Genomic DNA, 26,061 nt, shown 5'->3' with positions numbered 1-26,061 from the left:
CGCTTTCCACAGAAATGGAATCAGTACTTCTGCGTCGCCTTGTCTTTTTGCCACACGTGCATGCATTTGTGTACTTTCGCCCCATGCGGCCAGAGCGTACCTCCCGGTGCGGTAGTCGCACACGTCGGCGTCCACGTCGGGATGCTCCGAGGCCAAGTGCACGGTGAACAGGTTGAGCGTTTTGGTCCTGAAGTCGCAGCACTCGCACTCGTATCCTCCCTCCGCCGACAGCGGCCGGGAGACGCCGTCCGCGTCCGCGGCGTCGCCGTCCGAGCGGAGCGCGTCTTGAGGCGGAAGCATGCACGGCGTGCTGGACTTCCTGCGGCTCGCCATGACGACGTTGGGCGGAGAGCTGCTTCAGTTAAGGGCTCCTCGCTGTGGCGTCTTCACATCCATTGTACGCGTCAGGGTCAGGGGTCGGGGTTCCATCTTGAGCTGTCACCGTGCAATATTTTTCCAATCACATATTCTGTTGATTATTCCACCGATTAAGTTGATTGCAAAATCATTTTTTCGGATTGCTGTTTATTAGCAGATTCTTGTATAAGTGACACAATATGACACGAGAGGGCGACAGCTGGGATAGGCACCAGCACCGCGACCCTTGTGTTGTCCTCCGCAAGCTTTTTGAAAGCGAGAGCAACTTCTCAGCGACTAATTCGATGATCACAGCTGAGGCCGCTTTAGGTTCAACTACATATCAATGACATGTTATTCGTACTATGGCCATTATTTTCTGTTTATCATAGTTTTTCCATACATTGATTCTGATTCAGTTCCTGGTTTGGTCCGTAACATCCATCAGAAAATCGGCAAAAAATGTTCATTGTTGTTTTTCAAAGTAAAAGCGAATGTTTGCAAAGGTTTTATTTTGAAAAAACAACGATTAGTCTGCTTTCATGGGGGACGACAGAATTGGGCGAATATTTACCAGTGAGAGCCTGAAATCAGAGGACTTTGACAATTGTAAGTTGAACAATAGCTCTCCATCGATTATTTCATGAACAAAATTGTTGTCGATGAATTTGGTGATCAATTAGTCAATTAATTGTTGCCCCTCAAGTGCCCACGCACGGGTTCGTCTGCCTTCCAAACTCGAAACGAAAAAACAAAACAAGCTTCATTGACAAACTTTGTTTATACGGACCGGAAGTTGAGAGGTGACCATCCCAACAAGGCGAGGCGCAACAAATCCACTTCCGGTCGTGGTCGTGTCAACCAAATTGGCTTAGCTGGCTGGCTTCAAAGTTTGAGCTTGACGCGGATGTTTCCCCGTAGCGAGCTCGCTGCTACTCTGTTAGCAGTGGGCTAGCAGCACTTCCGCTGCGTCGTTAGCAGGAAGGCTAGCGGCCTCGACTCGTTCGCGGTTAGCCGCGTAGCATCTCCGCTTCGGCGTGTTGATGGGCGAGCGAACCGCGCTCAGTTGTCAGTGTCGCTCCGGCTCACTCTTCTACCTTTTGCCCGACGACGAGTCTATCTGACGTAAGCGGACCGGGCCTCGAGCGAGCCGCCTACCGGCCGCTGTCCGCACTCTTGTTTTGTTTTTGTCGAGTTAACAACAGGGACAGTTTGTAGAGGGGGAAAAAAAAAAAAAAAAAAAAGCTGTCGGTCGCGAAGCCCTTAGCGAAGCCAGTGTACAGTTCCGGTTTGGCCTTTTCCAAGTAAATTTGATACTAACTGACCCATCGGTTTTCTATATTCCAAAGCGTCTTCTGTTTGTTGATTGGTGTTTGTCTTTTTGTCAAGATGTATAAAATTCGCTTTGTGATCAAAACTTAGCCACGAAAGGACAAATGAAATAATTTATTAGCCTTTGTTTTGAAGGGGCACGATCGAAGCGTAAATGTCATATGACTTATTGATGAGAAATTTACACTCATCAAACTGTATGCGTGACGTCACACGTGAGCCTGGTTCTAAACATCAAGTTCATATATATATATATATATATATATATATATATATATATATATATACACACACACATATATATATATACACACACACACACACATATATATATATATATATATATACACACACACACACACACACACACACACGTCGTGTCCTCCGGGCCAAAGAGGAAAAGAACCATCCGGACTGTTATGGACGCAAAGTTCAAAAGCCAGCATCTGTGATGGTATGGGGCTGTGTTAGTCCCAATGGCATGGGTAACTTACACGTCTGTGAAGGTACCATTGATGCTGAAAGGTACGTACAGGTTTTGGAGAAACATATGCTGCCATCCAAGCGATGTTTTTTTTTCATGGACGCCCCTGCTTATTTTAGCAAGTCAATGCCAAACCACATTCTGCATGTGTTACAACAGCGTGGCTTCGTAGTACAAGAGTGCGGGTACTAGACTGGCCTGCCTGCAGTCCAGACCTGTCTCCCATTGAAAATGTGTGGCGCGTTATGAAGCGTAAAATATGACAACGGTGACCCCGGACTATTGAACGGCTGAAGCTGTACAACGAGCAAGAATGGGAAAGAATTCCACCTACAAAGCTATCCGGCAGTAAGTCGGACTCCCTCCCGGTGAGGGTTGGACTACGCCAAGGCTGCCCTGTCTGACCAATTCTGTTAATAACTTTTATGGACAGAATTTCGAATATCCATTTAGGTAAAGTTTTGTCACTTTCGTGTGTACTATATTTTAATTGAATCAGTTTATTTTTATACATTCAAGAACAGAGTTAATGGTCACACCATGCATGCATGTTGCAGTTGTTTACAATATGAAATACAGCTTTTAAGAATATACCCCTTGCCATGTTTTTAATGAAGACTTCGATCTCGTGCGCTTCTGTATATGGTATTGGTTGAGGTGCTACTTGGAGTCAAATGTTTGGAAGCAGCGATCGAGATGAATCGAAAATGGACAAACGTGTTAAGGAATGTTGAGGTATGCAATTCACACACAGACACAGATACAACTTATTTGGACCAAACATTTATTTGCCCGTAAAACTCAGCAGTTAGGGTTAGTGCAAAAATCGAAAGATTGCAAGAAAAAAGTGCATACGCTACAAGGCCATCAGACCTGCCCTCCCTGAATCCGAAAGAAAAACATCAGAATAATAGAAACTCCGATCTCTGGCCGTGTGACAGACGTGCCCGTCTGCTGCCACCTGCCACAGCAACACGCGCACGTCATCGTCCACCGACAGAAAGCGTCGACCGCGACCTTCGTTCACATCAAGCTAGTTAGCAAAAGAGCGGACTACAACGTTTGTGCGTGCCGCTAAATGATCGACAAAAGACTTATTCTGAATGATTTTACGCGCGTTGGATTAGAGGCGGACCCTTTTTCGGGATCCCCGCCGGGTCCCGCGGGATGGGAGCGAATTTCACTATTAATCACACGATTGGGCACGAGCATCACCTGATATCGTTATACGCATTCCCAACAACCGAGCAGGATTGACTGGCAGAAAAAAAGGACGGGAGTGGGATGGGATGGGAGGGGAGGGGACGGGACCGGACCGGACCGGAGTCAAAGTCCTCTCCCGTGTCAGCCTCCAGTACTGCGGACGTGGATTTGGGGACAACTGGACTGTAAAGTCTCTGCAAATTGGTCTTGTGCTTCGAAAATGCCATTCCGCGCCTTTCAAACTTCACGAAGCCGACGTCAATTCTGATTGGTCCTTTTGTCAACTTCTCCCACCTCTTCAAATAAAATGACTTCTGATTGCATCTGGTCTCCGACAGACGATTCGATCTTGTTTTGATTTGTCGATGATAATGTCAAAACATTTGGTCAATCGCTTTGTCCTCAAAAATGGATTTTTACTCGTTTTAGAAGGTCGTTGAGTGTTGATTTGGTCCTAAATGTTCACTGTGAGACGGGCTGATGTTGATCCCGCCCACACTGATGAAGTTATCGTTAGGCTTCTGTTAGCCCAACGATTGCCGAAGCCAACGGGGAGGATCTTACCCGGGTTGTTGCCAAGCGAGTCCTCGGAAGGCACGCCTACGAGGAGACAAGATGGCGGCCATCAAATCGATTTCCACTTCCCATCGTCACAGAACTGACCGATGGACAGTTTCTACTTCCCGCGACCACCTACCTGAGTCGGAAGTGCTGCAAGATTCCAAAGACTGGCCGGCGCCCATCTCGGCGGCTGCGAAGGGAACAGGGGAAAAGAGTTTGAGAACGGTCGCCGGAGAAGAGCGGTCGCTCGACCGTTTGCCACTTATAGACTAGCCCGTTACCTTCCTCGCGCTCCAGCAGCCGCAAACTCTTCTCTTGGACTTCACCAACACAGAGCACACGTTTGGTTTCGTTACGTCATCGTCACGATGTCATCACCCTAATTGTTTTCAATTGAAGACAAATACCTGATTCTGGGGGTGTGGCCTCGCGAGCTGCACCTGTGGATGAAGATGATTGACGTGTGCTGGGATATTGACAATCTGGCGATGATTGGGTAACGGGGTGTTTCCATGGCAACCCACCGTCTTTGCACTTCCTGCGCACGAGCCAGACCAGCAAAATGGCGCCGAGAAGTCCCGCCACACCGACGCCGATGGCGACGCCCACGGCGACGCCCACGTTAACGCCGGAGGGGCTCAAGATCTCGTGATCTGGAGGACAAGTGTCCGCACTCAGCGAGTGAGTACAAATACTTCATTTCTTTTTCGCGTAATGACGATTTATTTTGCGGACCTCTTTTGACTTTTACTCGCTACGTTTTTGTATGTTGTACAAGAGTTGAATGCGTGGGTTTTGTTTTATCCGTGCTGGTCCGTTATTCCAGAGTCTGAGTACTTTGCCGCCTCACCCCAAAGCGCTTCCACGTGAAGTCCGGACAGGCGATGCCGGAGGAGGCACGTGAAGTCGGCGGCGTCGCTCTCGAGGACTTCCACGCTGTCCCGCCTCTGGAAGGTCCCGTCTTCGTTGGGCCGCGCGCCAGTGGACGTCACGCCGTCCTCCTTGGTCAGCGTGCGGCGGTTCCGGCGGATCTCCAGGCCGACGTCCTTGCGGCCGAAGCCGCTGGCGAGGCAGGTCAGCAGCAGCGTGCTCTTGGCGCGCGTCTTCCTGGCGAACATGTCGACGGTGGGCGGCGCTGCAAACACGTACGTGGCGTTCATCGGCGACTTTCACCGTTACGTAAGCGACTGACGGGGCTCCCCCCGAAAATGAGGCGCGGCGTACGTACGCACGCGCTCCGCTCGATCGTGCTGGTAGCGGAGGTAGCGGCTCATCCAGGTGACGCACTCCTTGTCCAGGTAGGCGCGGGTGTAGTCCTTGAGGAGCTGCACGTCGTCCCACCTCCTTTTGGTCTCCAGCGCCGCGGGGGCCGTCGCCACCCACTCGGCGCGCTTGTAGTCGAAGGACAGGAAGTCCAGGCCGTCGTAGCTGTACGTGTCCACGCCCGCGCGGAAGGCCGCCCTGCCGTTGGGACGCAGGTCGGCGCTGCAACCGTGCATCCACTGGAGGACGTGCACGTCTGAGGGGAAACGACGACGCGGTACCGTTTCAAAAAAGCGCACACATACAACCGGGGATCGGTCCGAAAAACGACTCCGCCCGCGCTTTAGCTTGGGACCAATGAAAAGCTCCGATATCATAGCGATGCGACCCACCCGAGCGGTTGTGTTGCATGCGATTGAGCAGGATGGCCATGTTGACCTTGAACCACTGCTGTTTGCTCCTCCGGGACTGGCTGCCCTGCTGCCAGTAGGTGGCGCTCAACTCCGCGGCCATCCACGGCAGCTTGGGGACCTTCTTCATGGCGCCGCTGTCGTAGTAGTCGATCACGTGACCGTCCAGCAGGCCCATGGCTGTAAACCGGTGGGTGCCCGCCGGGAGCGCCGCCCCCTCTGACAGCCCCGTGTAGATGTACATCAGGCTGTGGGTGTCTGACGGGTGGGGGTGGGGGGCACATGTGAGGACAACATTCAGTTTAACAAACTGGACACACACACACACACACACACACACACACTAGGGCTGGACGGTAACGGCCAAAATGATAATCACGAATGTTACATGACGTGCTAAACAGACTTTTTTTTTTTTTTTTTTTTAACTTGGATTTGCGGTGACGTCGTAGAATAAAGAACTCACCGGCGTTTATGACCTTTGCAGCGTCGAACAGAATACTAACGACGAAAAAAAACATATCGGAATTGGCCAACGCCGCCGCCAGCTTGCATGTAAATGAAGTCGAATTGGATCGAGTTGGGTCCGTCCAACGCAATCGTCGGCGACGTTTGTCGCTCTCTCGCTCGCGTTCGGTGCATGTAGGGCAACTCGGAAATAAGCATTTGACTTCCTTGTTTGTGGGTGCGCCCACATTGCTTTGGTTTCCAACCAAATGGCATTTTTCAGCTCCACTTTCAACAGATTCTATGGGAAAGCAGCTCAGCAGTCATCGACGTTGTCGTCGTGAGGACTTCATTGAAAACTTATTGGCAACTTCTTTGATTTAGGTCGTGAATGCAACACCACAGTTCAATTGCCCTTTCTTTCAATTTCATCGTCACGTTCAGGTTGCACGAGTCAGACTTGTTTTCTCTCGGTCTCGCGCTCTCCATCGGAGAAGAGGGAAATCCCACTTTTTCTCCGTTACGGGAACGCAACAGCATCCATGGAAACGCCTGCTAGCTTCCACGCAAGCTACATGTTTCGTCTTCCCGTGGTTTTTCTTCCCCGTGGCGTGACGCTCGGTTGAGTGTTTTCCCTTTTCCCCAGTAGTGATGAGTGGAACTGTCGATGCGCGAGCGAGGTAACGCATGTATTCGTTTGTGTAGTGGCTTTTGTTTCTCGTGAAGGAGGAAAGCTGACCTAGTTAGCCTACGTGTTGCTAACGTGTTGAAACTGAGAAACGTTGATTCAAAACAAAACTGTAAACCATCGCATTTTGACGACCTAAACATACCCCAAAACAAACGACCATTTGATGTTTGGAAATAGTTTTACACGATGACTCCGTTCAGAAAATGGAGGGATGGGCTCACATCTAAAAACAATTTCGCACCCCGAGACGTAGAAAAAAGTGAACCGAAGCCATATCCTAAAACCGACAGCAAGTGAGTCGTGATTTTTGGGGCATGTACAATTTTGCCATATTTGAGTTTTCATCCGATTGACTTCAAACTTGGTCTGTGCAATCCCAAGACCTGGGACATTAAAAGTTGTTCAAAGCTTTTCATTTCGTCATGCCATTGACGGGGGCGGGGCATCATTTTTGGCATATCAAAATAACTCTCCTGGACGTGCTCCACAAAATCCCCAACTTCACGTTTCGTAACCCTCACGCCCTGAAGACGCGTATGGCAACACTTTGTTGTACATATTACACCACCTAGTGGCGACAAGAAATGCCGCCTTTTACTTTTCAATGTACCGTTGGCTAAATCCACGTACTATTGTTTTTTCCCCCCAGTAAAGCCTCAAGACGTTGATCAGACTTTGTACAAAAACTGTGACGTTCCGGCAGAGGGCGTGGTCAATTCTGACGATTCGCCTTGACATCCAAACCTGTTGGAACTTGTCTCCAGATGGCCATATCTTTTTAAGATTTCACACATTCATGACAGTCCACATGAAAGGCATCTGTGGAAATTCCACAACAGTCGAGTAATAAAGTAATTGGCATCTATCAGTCTGGAAAGGGTTACAAAAGCCATTTTTAGAACTTTAGGATTGTAGCGAACCGTAGGGAGAGCCGTTATTATCAGTGTTCATGACACAACAATAAGGAAGAGACTGGGAAAAAATTGCATCCATGGTGGCGGAGTTCCAAGGTGAAACCACTGCTGACTAAAAAGAACATAACGGTTCGTCTTACTTTTGCAAAAAAAACTGCAACAACAACAAAAAATGATTGAATGATTCCCCAAACTTTTGGGAGAATATTATATGGGCTGACGAGATGAAAGCTGAGCTTTTTGGAAGGTGCGTGTCTTGTTACACCTGCCGTAAATGGAGCCGAGCACTTCAGAAAAACATCATACCAACGGTCAAACGTGGTGGTAGTGTGATGGTCTTGGGCTGCTTCGCTCCTTCAGGAGCTGGACAACTTGCTGTGATTGATGGAACCATGAATTCTGCTCTTTAATAGAAAATCCTGAAAGAGAATGTTCAGCCATCATTTTGTGAGCTCTGCAGCAGGGTAACGGTCCAAAACACACCAGCAAGTCAACTGAAGGTTTTGGAGGGGCCTAGCCAAAGTCTGGACTTAAATCCGATCCTGAGGATGGCCCAAGCAGTTATTAGGTTTAGGGGGCCATTATGTTTTCACACGGGGCCACACAGACAATCCTTTTTTTTTTCCTTAATAAATGCACTCACCATTTAAAAACAGGATTTTAAGTTGACTTGGGTTATATACAGTATATCTGAGATTTACATTTGGGGGCAGTACATTTTCATGGCACCAAGACCGACCAAAAAAAGTCAGTGGAGCAACACTCTCACCCGACAGGCAGTCTGCCATTTTCACTTTCCTTTCAAAATGTTCCCCTATTTTCTGCCTTTTGTAGAGGTCATATATTAATGCACTCCTACAGATTTCTTCCAATCCACTTCAAACTTCGCGTCTCTTATCTAAAGATATTGAAGTTATCAAAAACATTTGATTTGGTCAATCAGTGTTGCCGTGGCGATCCTGTGAACTATGATGTTTTGCCATGACAAGAAAATCTGTTTTCAATTGACCGCAGCTGATCATATAGGTATTTTCAAAATGTCACGCAGTTGATGACATTCCAGGCAGGCTTCAAGACACACACTACAGGATTTTAGCCCCGATATTGGCCCGATTAGCTATGGCGGACGATTTCCCAGATCGAGCCCGACACATTTTTTCGGGAACGACAAAACTTACTGTAGTGTGACAATCCACGATCGATGATTTGGCCCTACGACGCCAAAATGAAAAGTCTAGCACGTTTGATTTTTTTTGGGGGGGATATCGTCTGTGTAGTGTGACATATCAACGACAACTCTCCGACAGCGCGCACTGACGCGTATTGTGACCGGCGCATGGCCTGCCGTGCTTGCCGTTGTCACCATACTTGGTCGCCGTTGTCAACATTTATTCACGCGCACAAACCAATGTTTACCAAGGCTTTAGAGCATGATTCGACAGAACGCCGGCATGTTTACGTTACAACCGTTAGTGCTAGCGCTAGCTTGCTAGGCTACATGACGTTTTGTTGCCTGCTTGTGAGGCGCATCGTATTCAAAGTACGTGAAGATAACATCAAGAGATCCTTTGAATGAACATCCTCTCCCGACCACTGGTGACCACCACCACACCTTTCTCCTCATTTTGTTCTTTTTTTCAGCACACAAAATATTCGCGCCATCCGTTGTCGTTGCCATTGTAACGGGTGTGTCCGTCCGTTCCCGTTGACCAGTGACACGTTTTCCGTTTCCACCTCTCTGAAAGTGTTTTATTTGACAAGATAAAGCCCGGTGATCGTAAAAGACGGTATGCGGTGTTATCAGAATACACTGCCACTGTCTGACCGAGATATGGCAAGATTTTATGGCGGTTGACTGACTGCCAGTGTAATCGTGAAAGACCAAATCCAGGCATAAAAACAAATATTTACTGGCAAACTTGGCAGTGCCATTTTTCTTCTTCCATAAATGTTGCTGTATTAATGGCAACCATTATGTGCCAGCACGCCACCGTGCGAGTCCGCCACCGTGGACAGAGGGGCGAAGGCCCTTCATAGCCGCTCGCAGCTCTAGTTATTATTTTGATTTAGTTGTCATTTTCATTCAAGGTGTAGTGCTTCACTCACTTCAGTTCCCACTCGACAATGATGTGAGTGGGAATGGGTGTTTGTGTGTGTGTGGAACTTCATTATTAAGTCATTGCACACATTTTCCATGAGAAAAGTCTCCCGGCACGCCGCCAATCAAAAATGTCACAAAAAGTACATATGTAAATAATGGTGATGCCATCTCAATTTACTCACAAATTAATTTCTGGGCCTCTTGAATTGAACACCTTGCTATTATTAGCATCATGACAAGTGGCCGGGTGGAAGGGTCTAAAGAAAGGGGGGGGGGGGGGGGGGGAGAGAGTGAGCACTTCCAAGGCCTTTAAAAATTCCTGAAAAACACAATGATGAGTGACATACATGAGCTATTTTCATGCTCTTCTCACCAATCATTCCATTTGTGCTATTTAAGTGGCGTTTTTAGCGCTAGTGACGCCATTTGAAACATCACATCGCAATTTCGGCCCGTATCAGCTTATTGGTGGCATTTGAACTGAAACTTGTCAGCCAATCAGAGAAGCACTTCCCCAAGTACCAGATGAAACGAAAATGTCCAGGAGATGCAGTCATGGAAAAAATGAGAACCCTGGTTTCTTCAGTTTCTTGTTCCTTTTTTAATGCCTGGTACAACTAAAGGTAGATTTGTTTGGACAAATATAACGATAAAAAAAAAAAGAGCCCAAGAGTTGAATTTAAGAGTTGATATCTCGCCGTTTTCTTGATTGTTACCAAACTCATCTGGAGTACAATGAAGCGTATGTCAAATAGGGCATGAAGTTGTCTGGATTCAGCAGCATTGGGTCGTGTTTCTTGTATTCTTTAGGTAATATACCTCGAGTGGTACTAGCCATTCAAAATTCTAATCAAAACCCCAAAAGACAACCCCACTCAACACACACACACACACACACACACACACCAATGCAATGACTCCTGAACCCATCATCCGATTTTCAAAATATTTGGGGCGCTGTACTCAAGTTGAAATGGCAATTGCAACCAAAGTCAACATTTTGGCAGGCTGTCATTTTGTCACGGTGCTAATTCTTGGGATTGGGGAGTCGGAATGGCGATTGTTTGCGAATGCAGTTGTTGTGTTAAGTCGTTCCTCACTCATTCTTTCATGCCCAATCACTACAAAAGGATTTTTAGTGGACATTTTAGGGTACTGTCTAGGAGGTCCACAAGTTGAAGTGGCCAGTCCAATCAGACTCTGCCATCAGTGGCAACATACAGGTTAATTGGACATTCTGCCATCTAGTGGAAGAGCACGGCATTGTTCTGCCTGTCACTCTACGTAGCCAGACTAGATCGATGAACAAAGATACATTATTTGTCGTCAATAACTAGTAGCATTCAAGTCGGTGAAATGAAATTGGATCATTTCCTGAAGATGCGTCATGAGCCGTCACAATCGCGATGGTTTCTCTGCTCAGGGACGAGCAGACCAAGAGGATCCAGGAGAGCATCGGCAATGTGGAGAAGCACTTCGGCGACTTGTGTAACATGTTCGGCAACTACGCCCGCAAAGTCGCCAAGCTGCGCGACAAGGCCGACGTCCTGGTGCGAGGGGTCGCCGACTACGCCGACACCGAGACGCCGAGCCTCAAGAAAGGCGCGAAGCAGTTCGCCGAACAGCTGGCGAAGATCCAGGACTACCGGCAGGCGGAGGTAGAAGTGATGGATGGATGGATGGATGGATGTCTGGCTTGAAGAAGGATGGCCAGAGGAGGTGTGACGCATCCGGTCACCATTTCAGGTGGAGCGACTTGAGGCCAAAGTGATCAAGCCGCTGAAAGGTTACAGCGCGGTGGTCCAGCGTAAACGGGTGAGTGCCGCACATTGCTTAGCATCGCCGTTAGCCTAGCAAAGGTGGCGTGCGCTGGGCACGTGTGCATGTTTGCGCGTGCGTACGCAGGAGGACGTGAAGGCTGCCGAGAGCGCCAGGACGCGAGGCTCCAAGCAGATGCTGCAGCTGGAACGCACTCGCCAACGCAACCCGGCCGACCGACAAGTCATCGTATCCTTTCCGCTCGTTTGCTACCGGCAGACAGCGAGCACGATATCGAGCGACCGCCATATCGGTGACAGGAATTGAAAAATAGCACTGTTGTACAAAATTGATAAAAGAGAGTGGACACAAATCAACCGGTTCTAGAAAGTCATGAAACCGAATGTCACACTGCGCTATGTGCGTGTTGACGGGAGCCTTTGCAGCCACAGATTTCTTTGCGGGAATACGGTGCATGTCCGACCACCAATCGCAGCACGCTATTCTGGCTAATATTGCGTTCGTGGAATAAGAATGAAACGCAGTCCAGCAAACTCAGGGCGCGGCCATTTTAGCTCTGCTGGCGACCGACACTGACGTCAAACATACTCCCGCGATGGTCACGTACGTCCCGGAAGCTGATGTACAGACGCAACCATCGCGGGGGGAGTTGGGACGTTCATTTCGGCCACCGGCAGAAGGGGATTTTGCCTCGAACGGCGGCGCCCTGACTTTGGTGTAGATTGATGAAATATTCTTATTCCACCACTGCAATATTCCCCAGAATAGCGTGTTCTGATTCGTAATGGCACATAAAAGGGGGTTGACTTACTCTTTAAGGGGCGCGGCCTCACGAGTGCCATCAGGAGCTCCGACTTGAGCTCCGGTCTCCGGTCGGACACGCACTTGGACGAGTGGGAGCAGCTTCTCCGTGCCCCTTGCGAGTGTTGTCATTTTGGATTTCTGCATTGGCAACTGTGGCTCTCCTTGCCCACATGCCAGGGCATTATACTCCCTTAATTGAATAATCCTAATCATAATAACAATGATGAAGAATTCACTTTGAGAGGCTGCGTATGTGGAGCTTGACTGTTACTTCCTCTTCCCTTGACCCCGCTTCCAGTCTCTGGTGCGTTCACTGCCGCCGCGCATTCATTCATCGGGTATGGTATGATGATGATCCTCTGCTGTGCGTCAGGCTGAGAGCGAGTTGCAGCGGGCCACCATTGACGAGGCGCGGACCACGCGCCAGCTGGAAGAGACCATCGATGACTTTGAGAAGCAGAAGATTCGAGACATCAAGGTGAGACAAGGGGAGGGTCGAAGCGCCGCCACCGCGTGACCCTTCCTTTAACCCTTCCAGAGGATCATGTGTGACTTTGCCAGCGTGGAGATGTCCTTCCACGCCAAAGCCTTGGAGCTCTTCACGCTGGCCTACCAGAGCATCCGCAGCGTAGACGAGGACGACGACTTGGAGGTAGGCCGTACGTAGGGTTGGCCATCATTTGAATCGGAGCGATTCCGGTTCCAAACGATTCTCCATTGCGATTCTTCTAGGGGGCTGGGTCAAAAAGGTCGGCACGGTTTAAATAAAGGCCGTCCAAATGATGAACATCCATTTTCTTCGCAGCCCGCAGCGGAGACGAAAATGAACATTTGACTCGGCGTTCTTTCCAACCACTGTCAATATCGAACTTATGAATGAAGAATGAAAAGGAAATGTGTGCGGAACTAACCCAATTGACTTCCTATTCATTCATTCACGTTTCAGCTCAAAGTTAAATATAGCATTGTTCAAATCGTTATTTGCGACTGTTTTATCACGTCCAATGGTTTTAGCTTGACTTCCTCTTTTTCCTCCTGTAGCCTTTTATTTTGAAGGTTACGCAACTTTGAAAAAACGAGACAGCGAGAAAAAGAGCCATAAATGGAACCAATAAGCTATAAAACATCGATTCCGATGAGGCGCAAGGTTAGTGTTTGCGATACTGTGAGACAACGTTTCTGGGAATTTTGGTCCCAATTCCTTGTGATGTAAAGTTGCTAGTTTGACCCTGGGTGAAGTTTTTGCTCCATGTTAATTAAGCATTTTTTTTACGTTGGTTTGAAGACCACTATAAACGCTAAAAACCATCAGTGCAAAAGTGCAACCCACCCTTTAGCTTGTTCGCTGCCTCAATTTTGGCATAGAAGTATTTGATAGTTTCACACTCACCCAACTTGACTGAAGTTCCGCGCGGTGTCGGTTGAGGATCGTGGGCAGACTTCTACACATCGTGGAAGCCTCCTCCGCACGACATCATCTGTAGTCCAATTGCGACCGGTCATTTGTTTTAACGAAGTTAAGACACTTTCGTTTTCCGCCACCGCTGGGCACAAGCACGTCTTTGCGGACGTTCTTCTTCGTTGGTTTTCGCCGCTTTCTTCTTCGGGGTCGGCGGACTGCAGGCATCGAAACTGGGAACCAAAATGCTTTTAATTTGAACGATCCCAGGAGAAGCGGAACGTTAGTCGGTTCTCCATTCTCAATGCCCAACCGTCCCTCGCTACATCACAGCACACTTTTTGTGGTCTCACTGTATGACGTTCCAGACCACCCCCACAGTAGAGTTTTGATTGTATTGCTTCGTGTTGTGTATGTATTATGCTGGCTGTATCGCCAACAATCGGGATATGCGTGTGAACTGCAGCTGTTATTTTTTGTCCGCTTGGAGTCACCGTCCACACATTGTACACCGTAGAAACCCACATGCCTTTAAAAGGGGATCTGGTCTGTTGAGTCCGAGGACGTTCAATTGGCTAGCTGTTGCCTGGCTATCACGTTAGCCACTCTGGTGTTCAGCGACGGCGCCAGCTAAAGAATGTGCTTCCATTTGTTCAATAACGTGATTTTAAGAGCACCAGCGGCTGCTCCCATCCTCCAGCCAATTTGTTCTAACTAGCATGGGTAGGCTATATTCAATTACCCAAGAATGTTTACATTACCCGAGACGTGTAGTAGCGTAGCTGTGCCGTAGTGTACAAAATCCGCCATGCACCGAACCCGCCATAAGTGAACTGCGATATAGCGAGGGACGACCGTACAGCCTGGCGGAGCTCGTTAGAAGCAATTGGAACCCCTCGCGGGCCCCGCCTTTTAAAGCCACAAACGTTCAAAGGCACGTATATGCTACAGAATACAATGGGAAGATGGTGACCCCAAGTGGCCAAAAATAAGACCTGCACCTCACACGCAAAATGTTCGAATCATAATTAACAAAATATCTTCCTTCAGGAACGTTTGGCAAATGAATGAAGAAATGTTACAAATCGGCTTAATCCTTCCGCATTTCTCAAGCACTTCAAACCATCCCAACTTCAAAATGTTCAGCACGATGAGGACATCTTTGGAGCAATTGACTCAGAATGCCAAACTTCCCGTTTCAAAATTGGAGACGTTTTTTTCCCAGACTTCTCAACCGATTCCAACATTACAAATTGCTTTTATTCTGGCTACTACTTGTGATATTCCAAGAATTCACATTATTATAAGTTTGTGATTATTCCGTATTCCGTATCAGGATTTCCCCCAAATGAAAGGAGACATTTCCCCAATTCTCGTTGGTTTCAACGATTCAGTTAATTCGCTCGCAATTGTGTCACAAATGACGTTTTGTAGTTGTTGCGATGACGCCGATTGCGTATGCGTCGTCAGGTGTTCAGGAGCTCGCTGCGCCCGCCCGACTACCCGGCGCGCTTAGACATCGTGCGCGCCAACTCTTTGGACGGGACCGCCTCCTCCTTCCTGACGCCGTCGGCGGCCTTCCAGGTAGACTCCGCCCGGCCGGCTTGGTCGTCTGCGCTGTGACGCCTTTTTGATTTGATGCGCTTGGTCCCCGTAGCAACAGAGAGCCTCCGGACGGCAGGACGAAGACGAGGAAGAGGAAGAATCTGAAGAAGAAGAAGAAGAAGAAGAGGAGGTGGAGGAGTCTGATGACGAAACTCGATGACGCACATGGCTTTCTGTGACCATATACTGTACATGTGTACTAATATACGTACACTAAACAGTATTCACTCACGTATCAGGAAATACACCAAGATAATAGATAGCTGTTGTTGACATCCAGGCATTCATGTACAAGCCCAATTCCAATGAAGCTGGGACGTTGTGCTAACCCTAAATCAAAACACAGTCAAATGATTTGCAAAGCATGCTCCACCTGTATTTTAGTGAATCCACTACAAAGACAAGATATTTCATGTTCAAACTGATCAACTTGATTGTTTTGAGCAAATCATCATGAACTTGGAATTTGATGGCTGCAACACGTTCCCAAAAAGCTGGGACAGACGGGCTCATGTGTGCCACTGTGTTACGTCACCTTTTCTTTGAACAACACTCGATAAACGTTTGGGAACTGAGGACACGAATTGTTGAAGCTTTGTCGGTAGAATTCTTTCCCATTCTTGCTCGATGTACAGCTTCCGCCGTTCCAACAGTCCGGGGTCGCCGTTGTCGTATTTTACGCTTCATAACACGCCACGCATTTTCAATGGGAGCAGGCCAGTCTAGTCCCCGCACTCTTTTACTACGAAGCCACGCTGTTGTAACACGTGCAGAATGTGGTTTGGCATTGACTTGCTAAAATAAGCAGGGGCGTCCATGAAAAAAAAACGTCGCTTGGATGGCAGCATATGTTTCTCCAAAACCTGTATGTACCTTTCAGGATCAATGGTACCTTCACAGACGTGTAAGTTACTCATGCCATTGGCACTAACACGGCCCCATACCATCACAGATGCTGGCTTTTGAACTTTGCGTCCGTAACAGTCCGGATGGTTCTTTTCCTCTTTGGCCCGGAGGACACGACGTCCACAATTTCCCAAAACAATTTGAAATGCTTACTCGTCGGACCACAGAAGACTTTTCCACTTTGCGTCAGTCCATCTTAGAGGAGCTCGGGCCCAGAGAAGCCGGCGGCGTTTCTGGGTGTTGTTGATAAATGGCTTTTGCTTTGCATAGTAGAGTTTGAAGTTGCACTTACGGATGTAGCGCCGAACTGTATTTACTGACATTGGTTTTCTGAAGTGTTCCTGAGCCCATGCGGCGATATCCTTGACACATCGATGTCGGTTTTGTATGCAGTGCCGCCTGAGGGATCGAAGGTCACGGGCATTCAATGTCGTTTTTCGGCCTTGCCGCTTCCATGCAGTGATTTCACCAGATTCTCTGAACCTTTTGATGATATTATGGACCGTAGATGATTTCATCCCTATATTCCTTGCAATTGTACATTGAGGAACATTGTCCTTAAACTGTTGGACTCTTTTCTCACGCACTTGTTCACAAAGAGGCGAACCTCATCCCCTCTTCTTTGCTCGGGAATGAGTGAGCAATTGAGGGAAGCTCCTTTTCTAGCCAATCACGGCACCCGCCTGTTCACCTGCGGGATGTTCCAAACACGTGTTTGATGAGCATTCCTCAACTTTCTCAGCCTTTTTTTTGCCACCTGTCCCAGCTTTTTGGGAATGTGTTGCAGCCATCAAATTCCAAGTTAATGATTATTTGCTAAAAACAATCAAGTTGATCAGTTTGAACATGAAATATCTTGTCTTTGTAGTGGATTCAATTAAACATAGGTTGAACATGATTTGCAAAGCATTGTATTCTGTTTTTATTTATGTTTAACACAATGTCCCAACTTCATTGGAATTAGGGTTGTAACAATGTCTTCTTCTTGTTGTTGTTTTTTTTTTTTTTACAACTATTATATTTATTACTGTTTTTTTTCTTCGGTCATGAAACTAATTTGAGCTAACTTAAGTATTGCAAAATATTGTGATGCAGGTCAAACATAATAAACATAAAAGTGACATGAATATCTCTTAGTGTCAATCAAAAGTAAATATGCAATATCTTAAAATTGTGCAAGTCCTCATGTGATTGGTTGGTTACATAGTGTGTGTTTGTGTGTGATTGTGTATATATATACATATACACATTCATACACACAGTGGGTCAAAAAAGTATTTAGTCAGTCTCCCACTTAAAAAGATGAGAGAGGCCTGTATCTGTTAAAAAAACATTTTTTTTGAATTTATGAGCAAATTATGGTGGAAAATACGTATTTGGTCACCTACAAACAAGCAAGATTTCTGGCTCTCACATACCTGGAACTTCTTCTTTAAGAGGCTCCTCTGTCCTCCACTCGTTAAGCCAGTGCTTAAGCCAGTACATGTCCAGGCTCGTCTGAAGTTTGCTCGAGAGCATTTGGATGATCCAGAAGAGGATTGGGAGAATGTCATGTGGTCAGATGAAACCAAAATACAACTTTTGGGTAAAAACTCAACTTGTGGTGTTTGGAGGAGAAAGAAAGCTGAGTTGCAGCCAAAGAACACTGTGAAGCATGGGGGTGGAAACATCGGGCTTTGGGGCTGTTTTTCTGCAAAGGGACCAGGACGACTGATCCGTGTAAAGGAAAGAATGAATGGGGTCGCGTAGCGTGAGATTTTGAGCGAAAACCTCCTTCCGTCGGCAAGGGCATTGAAGATGAAACGTGGCTGGGTCTTTCAGCGTGACTATGATCCCAAACACACGGCCCGGGCGATGAAGGAGTGGCTTCGGAAGAAGCATTTCGAGGTCCTGGAGTGGCCTCGCCACTCTCCAGATCTCAAGCCCATAGAAAATCATTGGGGGGAGTTGAACGTCTGTGTTGCCCAGCGGCGGCCCCGAAACGTCACCGCTCTTAAGAGGAGGAATGAGCCAAAATACCAGCAACAGTGTGTGAAAACCTTACACAAAACGTTTGACCAACAAAAGCGTATATAACAAAGTATTGACATGAACTTTTGTTATTGACCAAATACCATAATTTGCTAATTCTTTAAAAATCAGATGTGATTTTCGTCATTTTCGAAGGGTTTTAAATCCTTACATTAATTAGATGAAATAAATTGCCACTTACAGTCTGCTCCACAATACTATTGGCTAATACACGACGCCCACGCCATTTTAAGTCGTTACACCTCCTCCCTTCACGCAGCAGATGGGCCGCTCTCAGACTTTGCGGGAATCCTGAAACTGCGCTGTCACGTGACGAGGGGCAACCCGGAAGTTGGCGTGTTTACGTTCCGTCGCGCTTTGTCCGCAAAATGGCGGCCACAGAGAAGGAGGAGAGGCTGCGGCCTCGGCTCGGGGGCGGTCGAGAGAGGAGCCTGAGGGCGGCCGTCGAGCGGCAGCTTTTGGCGGCGGCCGAGCGCGTCGTGCGGCTGCTGGAAAAGCGGCCGAGCCCGGCCGGGCGTCACTTCAGGCGAATGGTCATGGACGCCATCGCCGCCGCCGTCGAGCGTATCTTCAGCGAGTACGAGGCAAGCGAAGGTCAGTGTGCCGCCGCCCGACAGTGCGAGACTCTTTACGGCAGATGAGAGGGTGCAGTTTTGTGGTGTTGACGATATATCGTACGACGGACATTTTCGGTCCCGGCTTGCCCTAGTGTGGGTCGCGGAACACACCCTAGACTGGTCGCCAGTCAATTAGGGCACAGAGGGACAAACAAGAACACAAATAAGGGACTGCAAAGTTGAATCGGCACCGAAACGTATGCGGGCATCTCGACTCGTTTCCGCTTCAACAGCATCCATCCGTCCGTCCGTCCATTTTCAACACCGCTTATCCCGGTAAAGGTCACGGGGCGCTGCACCGGAGCCTATCCCAGCTGACTTCGGGCGAAAGGCGGACTACGCCCTGAACTGGTCGCAGGGCACATATAGACACGGACAACCATTCGCACTCGCATTCACGCTGTCACCGAGTGGGGACTGAACCCACGCTGCCCGCACCAAAGGCGAGTGGCGAGCGGACCAGGACACCATCAGTGACCCGCTTCAATAGCATCTGAATGAAGTTTGGGATTTTATGGACGTCAAGCGTTTGCTCTCCGTCGGCGCCAACGATACAGAAAACGCTTAACCAACCGTAAAAAATCCAAACTATTGGGGCGATCGTTCTGATCAGACTTTACACCGTTTTTATCGGGCTGATCGGCATCGGCCGATATTTAGCATTTTACGCTGATCGGCTTTAATGTCATAATTTTCAGATCCGATCAATGCGCAAAAGACATTTACTCCGCGTCCAAAAGCTAGTTTATTTTTAGCCTTGTCGCGTGTCTTTTGACATAGTGCTGTAAATATCTGACGGTTATTTAACAAAAACAAAAACATGTCGGCGGTGTGGGACAGGCAACACGTAAGACAAATTTGCTTTGTCAGACGACTGCAATAAAATCTTGTATTCCGATACCACCGCATCCCGTTTTTTACGATCACTGGGCTTTATCGTGTCAACTCAAAAGCGAGCGGATACACTCGTTACCGTGGCGACGACAACAATAGTGGATCGCACCGACTCTATGATCAGGACGAAATGGGGGGGGGGGGGGGGGGGGGGGGGACGTGTGTTGGTGGTCACCGGCGCTCAGGACAGGCGAGGACGTTGGTTTAAGACTCGCTTGAGGGATGTTCCCGTACTTTGAATACGATACGGCTCGCAAGCAGGCGACGAAAACGTGACGTAGCACGAACGCTTGGACGTAAACATGCCGCCGTTCTGCTTCGGTGTGGGTGAAGTCATTTAATGAAAAATAATGTCATTGAATTACAGTAAGTTGGCGCCCATTATTTGTGTCCTGTTGTAATGTGGGTTTGACCTGACCGATGAGAATCCACGACCTGACGAGAGCCGTGCTTTCCGACCTTTGTGGAGCCAAGGAACATATTTTACAATTGGCGAATCTCACGGCACTCCACAAAACAAAAATGTCACCAAACGTGGATCCGTCAATGACTGTACGGACTTCCTGCCATCGAATGGAAGACCATTCATTTGTTCTTTTTTTGTCTTCAGTCAACCTAAGAAGTAGTTTTTTTCTTCCGAGCTGAGATTGAACCCTCCGAACCGTGAGGCAGATGTGCCAACCGCGATGCCCCTTTATGAAGGCGTTGTTGGAATGTAAAGACTTGCAGTGAAGTAAAACACACGCGGATTGACTCGTGCTTTATTGACGTTGGAAATGTTCCTCGATAGCTGGTCTTTGTGCTCTTAGCGGCCAATCTCGGTTCTCCATCCTTACAGAGGCTGAGCCCGCCATGCCGTCACGTGAGCAACCCCGCCCCCCCGCCCGGGACGGGCCAGCGGACGCGGACGCGGGCGAGTCGCGCCGCCGCCGAGTGTGCGGGAAGCCATTTGACGGAAGAGGTTTTCTGATGAAGCGCGTGGACAAACACGGCGAGGACGGGGAGCCCGCGTGCGGCCTGCGCGGCGAGGGTCGGGGCTCCGGCGGCGGGACGTGCGACACCTGCGGCGAGAAGTTCCCGTCCATCGGAGCGCAGGAAACGCACCGAAGGCTGCGCACGGGCGAAGAACCGTTGTGCGGGAAACGATTCAAGCGGAAGGGAAAGCCCCGCGCGCAGGTGGGCCACGCAGCTTGTTTGGCAAACGTTTGACTGTGACCGAGCAAGATTGTCTGACGTCATCCAGTTAACTGGACTGGAAATTTAGCGGGGACTCCACGAGGACCCGGCCGAGATAGGATTTTTGTCCAAAATTCATAAAATAGTTGCAATTTGATATTTTTACAAGAATTTATAAAATAACTTCTGGGGGGGCACGGTGGGTGACCGGTTAGCACGTTCTGAGGTTGCGGGTTCAAATCCGGCCTCGTCTGTGCGGAGTTTGCGTGTTTGTGGCTTTTCTCCGGGTACTGCGGTTTCCTCCCGCAATCCCCAAAACATTCATTGAAGACTCGAAATTGCCCGTAGGCGTGAATGCGAGTGCGAACGGTCGGCCGGCGACCGGTTCAGGGTGTACCCCGGCTCCCGCCCGAAGATGAGGGTTAGTGAGGAGAAGCGGCTTGGAAAACGGATGGGTGGAACTTCTCTTTTGGTCCCTTAATGCTCACGACGACAACGATTGGAATTGCAGGCACAACGTTGGACTGTTGTAAGGCCACTTTCATACTCCCGCATTGCATCACGTGACCGACGAATTGCCCCGTGCGCGCGGGCCCTCTGCGTAGCTTGATGCGCACACGGCAAAAATTGTCGCCGTGCGTGCAACGCCCCGGAGATCATCTCTCGTGATTGGTCCGTTTTAGTCACATGCTGTGATGAAACTCCGCGTTGCCCTCGCTTCCACGTAGCACGTACGGCGCCGCCTTCTCGACGTATCGTCCGGTCATCTAGGTCCATTTGTTCTAGCAGACATTGTTGAAAGTCCACCCGTGGCGTCCTGGCCAATACCAGGCGTAGCGTGGGTTGCGCTCGAGTATAAAGGCGAACCGCCCGCGGGATAGCCGCAGCGAGTATAAAGAAGCCTTGACACTACCTGGTCCTGTAATATTTCTTTCAATGTGTCACCGAGAGGAATTTTCAAGTACCAAACATGAAGATGCTGAAACTCACCCAAAACTTTCCTCAACTCAACTCTGCTCAGCACCGGCGTAACACGAAAGCTACGTTGTTGTAAATGTCGGCGGCCGTGCGAGAACTGGGACAACCGCGTCATCGCCGAAGGAAAGATGCCGCTTGGATTGAATGAAGCGGGGACATTATTATGCGTGACACATTTACTGGTTCATGAGAAGTTAAGACTACATTGGCATTTCATCGGCAAAACCGCAGCCGATTATGATTATTTTGAAAAGGGACTCCGCTCGATTTTTGCCGGAGTAAGCCGGGGACTCGCGTTAAACTTCACAGTTTAGACTTGAGACTTACTTGTGACTTTCTCCTACCTCTTCCTCCAGAAACCTCAGACTGCCCAGAGTACCACCGGCACAGATGACCACAGTCCCACGGCAACAACGGGAGCGTACCGGGACCAGGACCAGGACCAGGCCGACGGCGGCAAAGGACGTACGCAAGGAGACGGCTCTCGGCAGCGCGACGACCACCGGGACGCTGACTTGTCCGCTCGCGGCTTGCAGGACCGCCTTCGAGAACGCAGTCCGGATCACGATCGGGATCAGTTTCAAAACCGTGTTGAAGAGAACTTTCGGGACTGCCTTCAAGACCACGTTCAGGATCGCATTCCGGACGGCATCGAAGACGGTATTCGGGCCCGCAGGCCGAAGTGCGTCGGCACCCTCCTGGACGCTGACCGGTCAAGACGCGGCTTGCGGGACTGCTTTGAGTTCCACCTTCGAGACCGCCTTCAGGAGCACATTCAGGACGATGTTGAAGACCGTGTCCGGGAAAGTGCCGAAGCGCCCGTCCAGGACGGCGTTCGGGACCGCGGGCCGAAGCGCGTCCGCACCTTCCGTGACGAGACGGTCCCCGCGAGTACGCCGCCGGCTTTGTTGTGCAAAGAGTGCGGCAAATACTTTCCTCGTAAGAGTTCTCTGGATCGCCACGAGAGGCTGCACGCGGGCGACAGGCCGTTCATCTGCGAGTTCTGCGGAAAGACCTTCGCAGAGAAGGCGGTGCTGAAGCGGCACCTGAAGCGGCACACGGGCGGCAGGCCGCGCGTCCACGGCTGCGACGTGTGCGGCAAGAAGTTCGCCGTGAGCCAACACCTGCAAGTGCACAAGAGGATCCACACGGGCGAGAAGCCGTACGCCTGTCGGGTGTGTGGCAAGACCTTCCGGCAGGCGGGCAACCTGGACGCGCACGCCAAAATCCACACGGGAGAGAAGGCCTTCATCTGCAGCCTGTGCGGCAAGAGCTTCCGCCAGAAGATCTCGCTGGAGACGCACGAGCGCTTCCACAGGAAGGACAAGGTCTTCGGATGCCACGCCTGCGACAAGAGCTTTGTGCAGAAGGTGGACCTCAAGAGGCACATGTTCACGCACTCGGGCGAGAAGCCGCACGCTTGCCGGATGTGCGACAAACGCTACCAGGAGAAGCGCTCACTGGAGGCGCACATGAAGGTGCACGCCGTCGCGACCGACGGCGCCTGCCGCTCCTGAGCATTTCCCGCAACTTTGAGGCGGGTACCGACCGCTCCCCGGGGTCGACGTCGTTAACGGCGCACCGCTAGTGTTTCAAAAGCCTTTTTCATTTCAGTCATCACGACGCAACGATATCGTCCACTATTCCAAAATCCCTTCGTGTTGAACCCCCGGGACCCGCAGAGCATAGAGACCAAATAGGGAAAATAGGAACTTTGACCTCACTGTACGTACTTGTCTACCAATACCGCATGTCAGTGATTGTCAAAGTGTGGTACGAGTGCTCCCTCTAGTGGTATGCAAATCAATCACTGCCGCAAGTACAGTTTAGTTGTATTTAACTTTGCATTTAAATCTTTAAGACGGCTGTTTTTATACGCTTATGTCGGCAAAAGTTTTATTGAGCTTTTATGTGCAGTACAATTTCATCTAGTCGTTACTTAGGCAGTGTATTGCTAAAATGTTAAGTTTTTGCCTTTATTCCTGTAAAGTGACATATTTTGACTTTGGACTATTTTTCCTGTAGTACAACAACTTCATTGTTGTGGCAGTCGGGTTCTATTTTCCTCTTGTCATATATTTTGGGGATATTTCTTTTGTTATTTTGTTTCATTTTAGAATTTTGTTCCGATGATATTTCAATTGTATTCCGGTTAACCGCCATATCACAACTTTGTCCATAAAGGGTTTTTTTTTCCCCTTGTAATTTGAAGGCTTTCCACGTCAATTTAATTTGACCGTCGATGGGAAAATGTCTCCTTTGTCGTAATATGACAACTTTAGGAATTCCAAAATACGTGTGCTACTTTTTTGTGTAAAACGTATGAGAACCGCCGCTTTCTGTTGCATACATTGCATACGCGAGGTATCCAACGACAGCGGGGCCTTGTTTTGTTTTTTTTGAAAGGGGATGCAATGCAATTTCATTAAACACATGACGCACACGTGGTTAAAAAAAGCGCGAGTTTTCATCTGTCGTCCCCTGGCCATGATGTCAAAAAAGCAGTCAAATCCATGCACGAGACAATATCATACAGGACACATCATCAAAGACTTACTATACTATTAAGAGAGAATACAACCACAAATGGTTTGCTCCTAACATGAGAACATCATAACATACTTGTCGTTCAGCGTTGGCAGCTGTAGCCACGTTTTCGTTTTTTTGTGTGAAGGCCTCGTACGCTGGAAGCGGTTTCACCGGCGCTCGTCGCTGACCAGGCTGACTTGGCGAAGGCGCCCCCGCGCCGGCCGGAGCCTCGAGTGACGCGCTCGGAGCTTTTCTTGGGCTGACGAGGAGCTGCGGCCAAATCGTGCAGTACTTTATCAATCCAATTGAAATCTGCAACTATGTGAAGGCTGTATTTCTTAAAGATTGCACAGTGATGATAGTGCCTTGGTTTTTCTATCCATCACTTTAATGAGTTGTTTGTACAAAACTTGTTTTGCATTGGGACCAACCGGTGATGCAATAGTTGAAGTGACTAAGAATCATTGAAGCATTTTGGCGGCTCCAGTTGACATTTCATTTCCAATTGCAATTTTTGACACCATTTGTCAATATGGGCGTTAAAAGGAAAGCTGTGAATCTATTATTAACCCAAGATATTTGTATTGGCTGACAACCTTGAGATGTGAGTTTAATTCGTTCCGGGACCTTTGATCTGAAAACATATTTCCCCATTAAAATGTATGGAAATGCAATGAAGTCGTTCCAGTCCCCCCCAAACCCACACAATTTAAAAAAAAGTATATTGTAAAATATAGCCATAAAGGCATAGTAGAAGTGAAGGTAAAAGATATTCGTAAGTATAGTAGCGTAGCCGAGCCAAAAGACTCGCACGAACACGCTGAAGTTTCATTTGCGTGCCTCCACAAACGTCTTTGAATCCAAAGCGTGCACTCAACAGTTCGCCATTGTGTCCAAACGCTGCTTCTTTCAGAGAGTTGTGCGTGGCCATCGAGCCGCCTCTTCTGCAACTTCCCCAGCAATCTCTTTCTTTTCCGCACGTTGAAATTGTTAATGAGATTGTATTTGTGGGGGATGTGAATTGTTAGCCGGTGAAGCTGTGGTGTTTTCCGTCGTGTGCTTGAAGGAGGCGGCGCTTATTCCGAACACACTGCGTGTCATGCGCTTGCTTTCGAAGTCAACTCCAACCGGTGGTGGCAATGTACAGCTCGAAGCCTCTTTTCGCCATTTTATCAGCCAAAGTGTCAAGTGGGCGGAACCCCCTGCCGCCGCCATACAGCACTCGTTTAGGCTCGCGAATCTAAAAGCAAAAACTCGGCCGATCGACGACTCGGAGCTCGACAACTCATAAGTCGGCTCACTCGTATCTCGCGGCACCGCTCGACTAGGGTGCCTTGACTTACGAGTGACCCAGCATAGGACTCGTTGGTCGACTTTTTTTTTTTTTTGCAAGGTATCGTGAGCGAGGGAGATGCAGGTACGGCGCCGCTTGAGTGACCCGGGGAAAATAACGGGGCGGTTCCGGTACTGCGATGCCCGGCCGTGCGGGCAAGGAGAGCCGCAGTTGCCGTTCATTGAACACACACGGAAAATGAGAACACTCACAAGGAGCGTGGCGCAAACACTAACAGTGAGCAAAG

The 26,061-nt window shown here is 48.9% G+C and overlaps 4 protein-coding genes and 1 long non-coding RNA gene across 14 annotated transcripts in view; 2 read left to right on the top strand and 3 right to left on the bottom strand.

The window, feature by feature from the left end:
- Nucleotides 1–1,602, bottom strand: part of LOC133470957 (zinc fingers and homeoboxes protein 1-like) — a 31,465-nt gene extending 29,863 nt beyond the window's left edge. For 8 of the 10 annotated variants that reach the window (XR_009786089.1, XM_061759955.1, XM_061759956.1 and 5 more), the window contains exon 1: nt 101–1,601. Coding sequence is in view for 9 of the 10 variants with exons in the window: in XM_061759955.1 (XP_061615939.1) it covers nt 101–333 (233 nt within the window). In the remaining variant the exon portion in view is untranslated. Of the gene's footprint in view, nt 1–100 lie in introns of all 10 variants that reach the window. The other 2 variants (XM_061759953.1, XM_061759954.1) reach the window with 1 other exon arrangement.
- Nucleotides 1,603–2,940: 1,338 nt separating this feature from the next.
- Nucleotides 2,941–6,325, bottom strand: LOC133470967 (major histocompatibility complex class I-related gene protein-like). Its single transcript, XM_061759982.1, has 9 exons — nt 6,077–6,325; nt 5,593–5,868; nt 5,166–5,456; nt 4,788–5,072; nt 4,462–4,590; nt 4,345–4,377; nt 4,219–4,257; nt 4,074–4,127; nt 2,941–3,976 (listed from the first exon to the last, which is right to left on the bottom strand). Exons 1-9 carry the CDS (start codon nt 6,129–6,131, stop codon nt 3,831–3,833), a joined length of 1,308 nt encoding a protein of 435 aa, XP_061615966.1. The 5' UTR covers nt 6,132–6,325; the 3' UTR covers nt 2,941–3,830.
- Nucleotides 6,326–6,522: 197 nt separating this feature from the next.
- On the top strand, nt 6,523–17,383 carry cibar1 (CBY1 interacting BAR domain containing 1). The gene is made up of 8 exons (XM_061759996.1): nt 6,523–6,737; nt 11,187–11,421; nt 11,510–11,578; nt 11,669–11,770; nt 12,720–12,824; nt 12,885–12,998; nt 15,216–15,329; nt 15,403–17,383. Exons 1-8 carry the CDS (start codon nt 6,709–6,711, stop codon nt 15,508–15,510), a joined length of 876 nt encoding a protein of 291 aa, XP_061615980.1. The 5' UTR covers nt 6,523–6,708; the 3' UTR covers nt 15,511–17,383.
- Nucleotides 15,009–18,623, bottom strand: LOC133470974 (uncharacterized). Its single transcript, XR_009786092.1, has 3 exons — nt 18,469–18,623; nt 17,675–18,248; nt 15,009–15,451 (listed from the first exon to the last, which is right to left on the bottom strand). It is a non-coding gene; the product is annotated as an uncharacterized LOC133470974 (long non-coding RNA).
- LOC133470964 (putative zinc finger protein 66) lies at nt 18,523–24,395 on the top strand. Its single transcript, XM_061759978.1, has 3 exons — nt 18,523–18,881; nt 20,637–20,974; nt 22,309–24,395. Exons 1-3 carry the CDS (start codon nt 18,656–18,658, stop codon nt 23,467–23,469), a joined length of 1,725 nt encoding a protein of 574 aa, XP_061615962.1. The 5' UTR covers nt 18,523–18,655; the 3' UTR covers nt 23,470–24,395.
- The last annotated feature ends 1,666 nt before the right edge of the window (nt 24,396–26,061 follow it).

Source organism: Phyllopteryx taeniolatus, chromosome 21 (genome assembly GCF_024500385.1).
Source record: "Phyllopteryx taeniolatus isolate TA_2022b chromosome 21, UOR_Ptae_1.2, whole genome shotgun sequence".
Lineage (NCBI taxonomy): Eukaryota > Metazoa > Chordata > Actinopteri > Syngnathiformes > Syngnathidae > Phyllopteryx > Phyllopteryx taeniolatus.
The sequence above is the reverse complement of the archived record's forward strand: the minus strand, read 5'-3'. Positions and strand labels throughout refer to the sequence as shown.

Coding starts and splice junctions, on each gene's coding strand:
- LOC133470964 (XM_061759978.1), top strand. CDS start 18,656: ATGGCGGCCACAGAGAAGGAGGAGAGGCTGCGGCCTCGGCTCGGGGGC. Junction 18,882..20,636: donor CGAGTACGAGGCAAGCGAAG/GTCAGTGTGCCG, acceptor CCATCCTTACAG/AGGCTGAGCCCGCCATGCCG. Junction 20,975..22,308: donor AGGGAAAGCCCCGCGCGCAG/GTGGGCCACGCA, acceptor CTCTTCCTCCAG/AAACCTCAGACTGCCCAGAG.
- cibar1 (XM_061759996.1), top strand. CDS start 6,709: ATGAGTGGAACTGTCGATGCGCGAGCGAG. Junction 12,999..15,215: donor ACGAGGACGACGACTTGGAG/GTAGGCCGTACG, acceptor ATGCGTCGTCAG/GTGTTCAGGAGCTCGCTGCG. Junction 15,330..15,402: donor CGCCGTCGGCGGCCTTCCAG/GTAGACTCCGCC, acceptor TGGTCCCCGTAG/CAACAGAGAGCCTCCGGACG.
- LOC133470967 (XM_061759982.1), bottom strand. CDS start 6,131: ATGTTTTTTTTCGTCGTTAGTATTCTGTTCGACGCTGCAAAGGTCATA. Junction 5,869..6,076: donor TGCAAAGGTCATAAACGCCG/GTGAGTTCTTTA, acceptor CCCACCCGTCAG/ACACCCACAGCCTGATGTAC. Junction 4,378..4,461: donor GCGCAGGAAGTGCAAAGACG/GTGGGTTGCCAT, acceptor CTTCATCCACAG/GTGCAGCTCGCGAGGCCACA.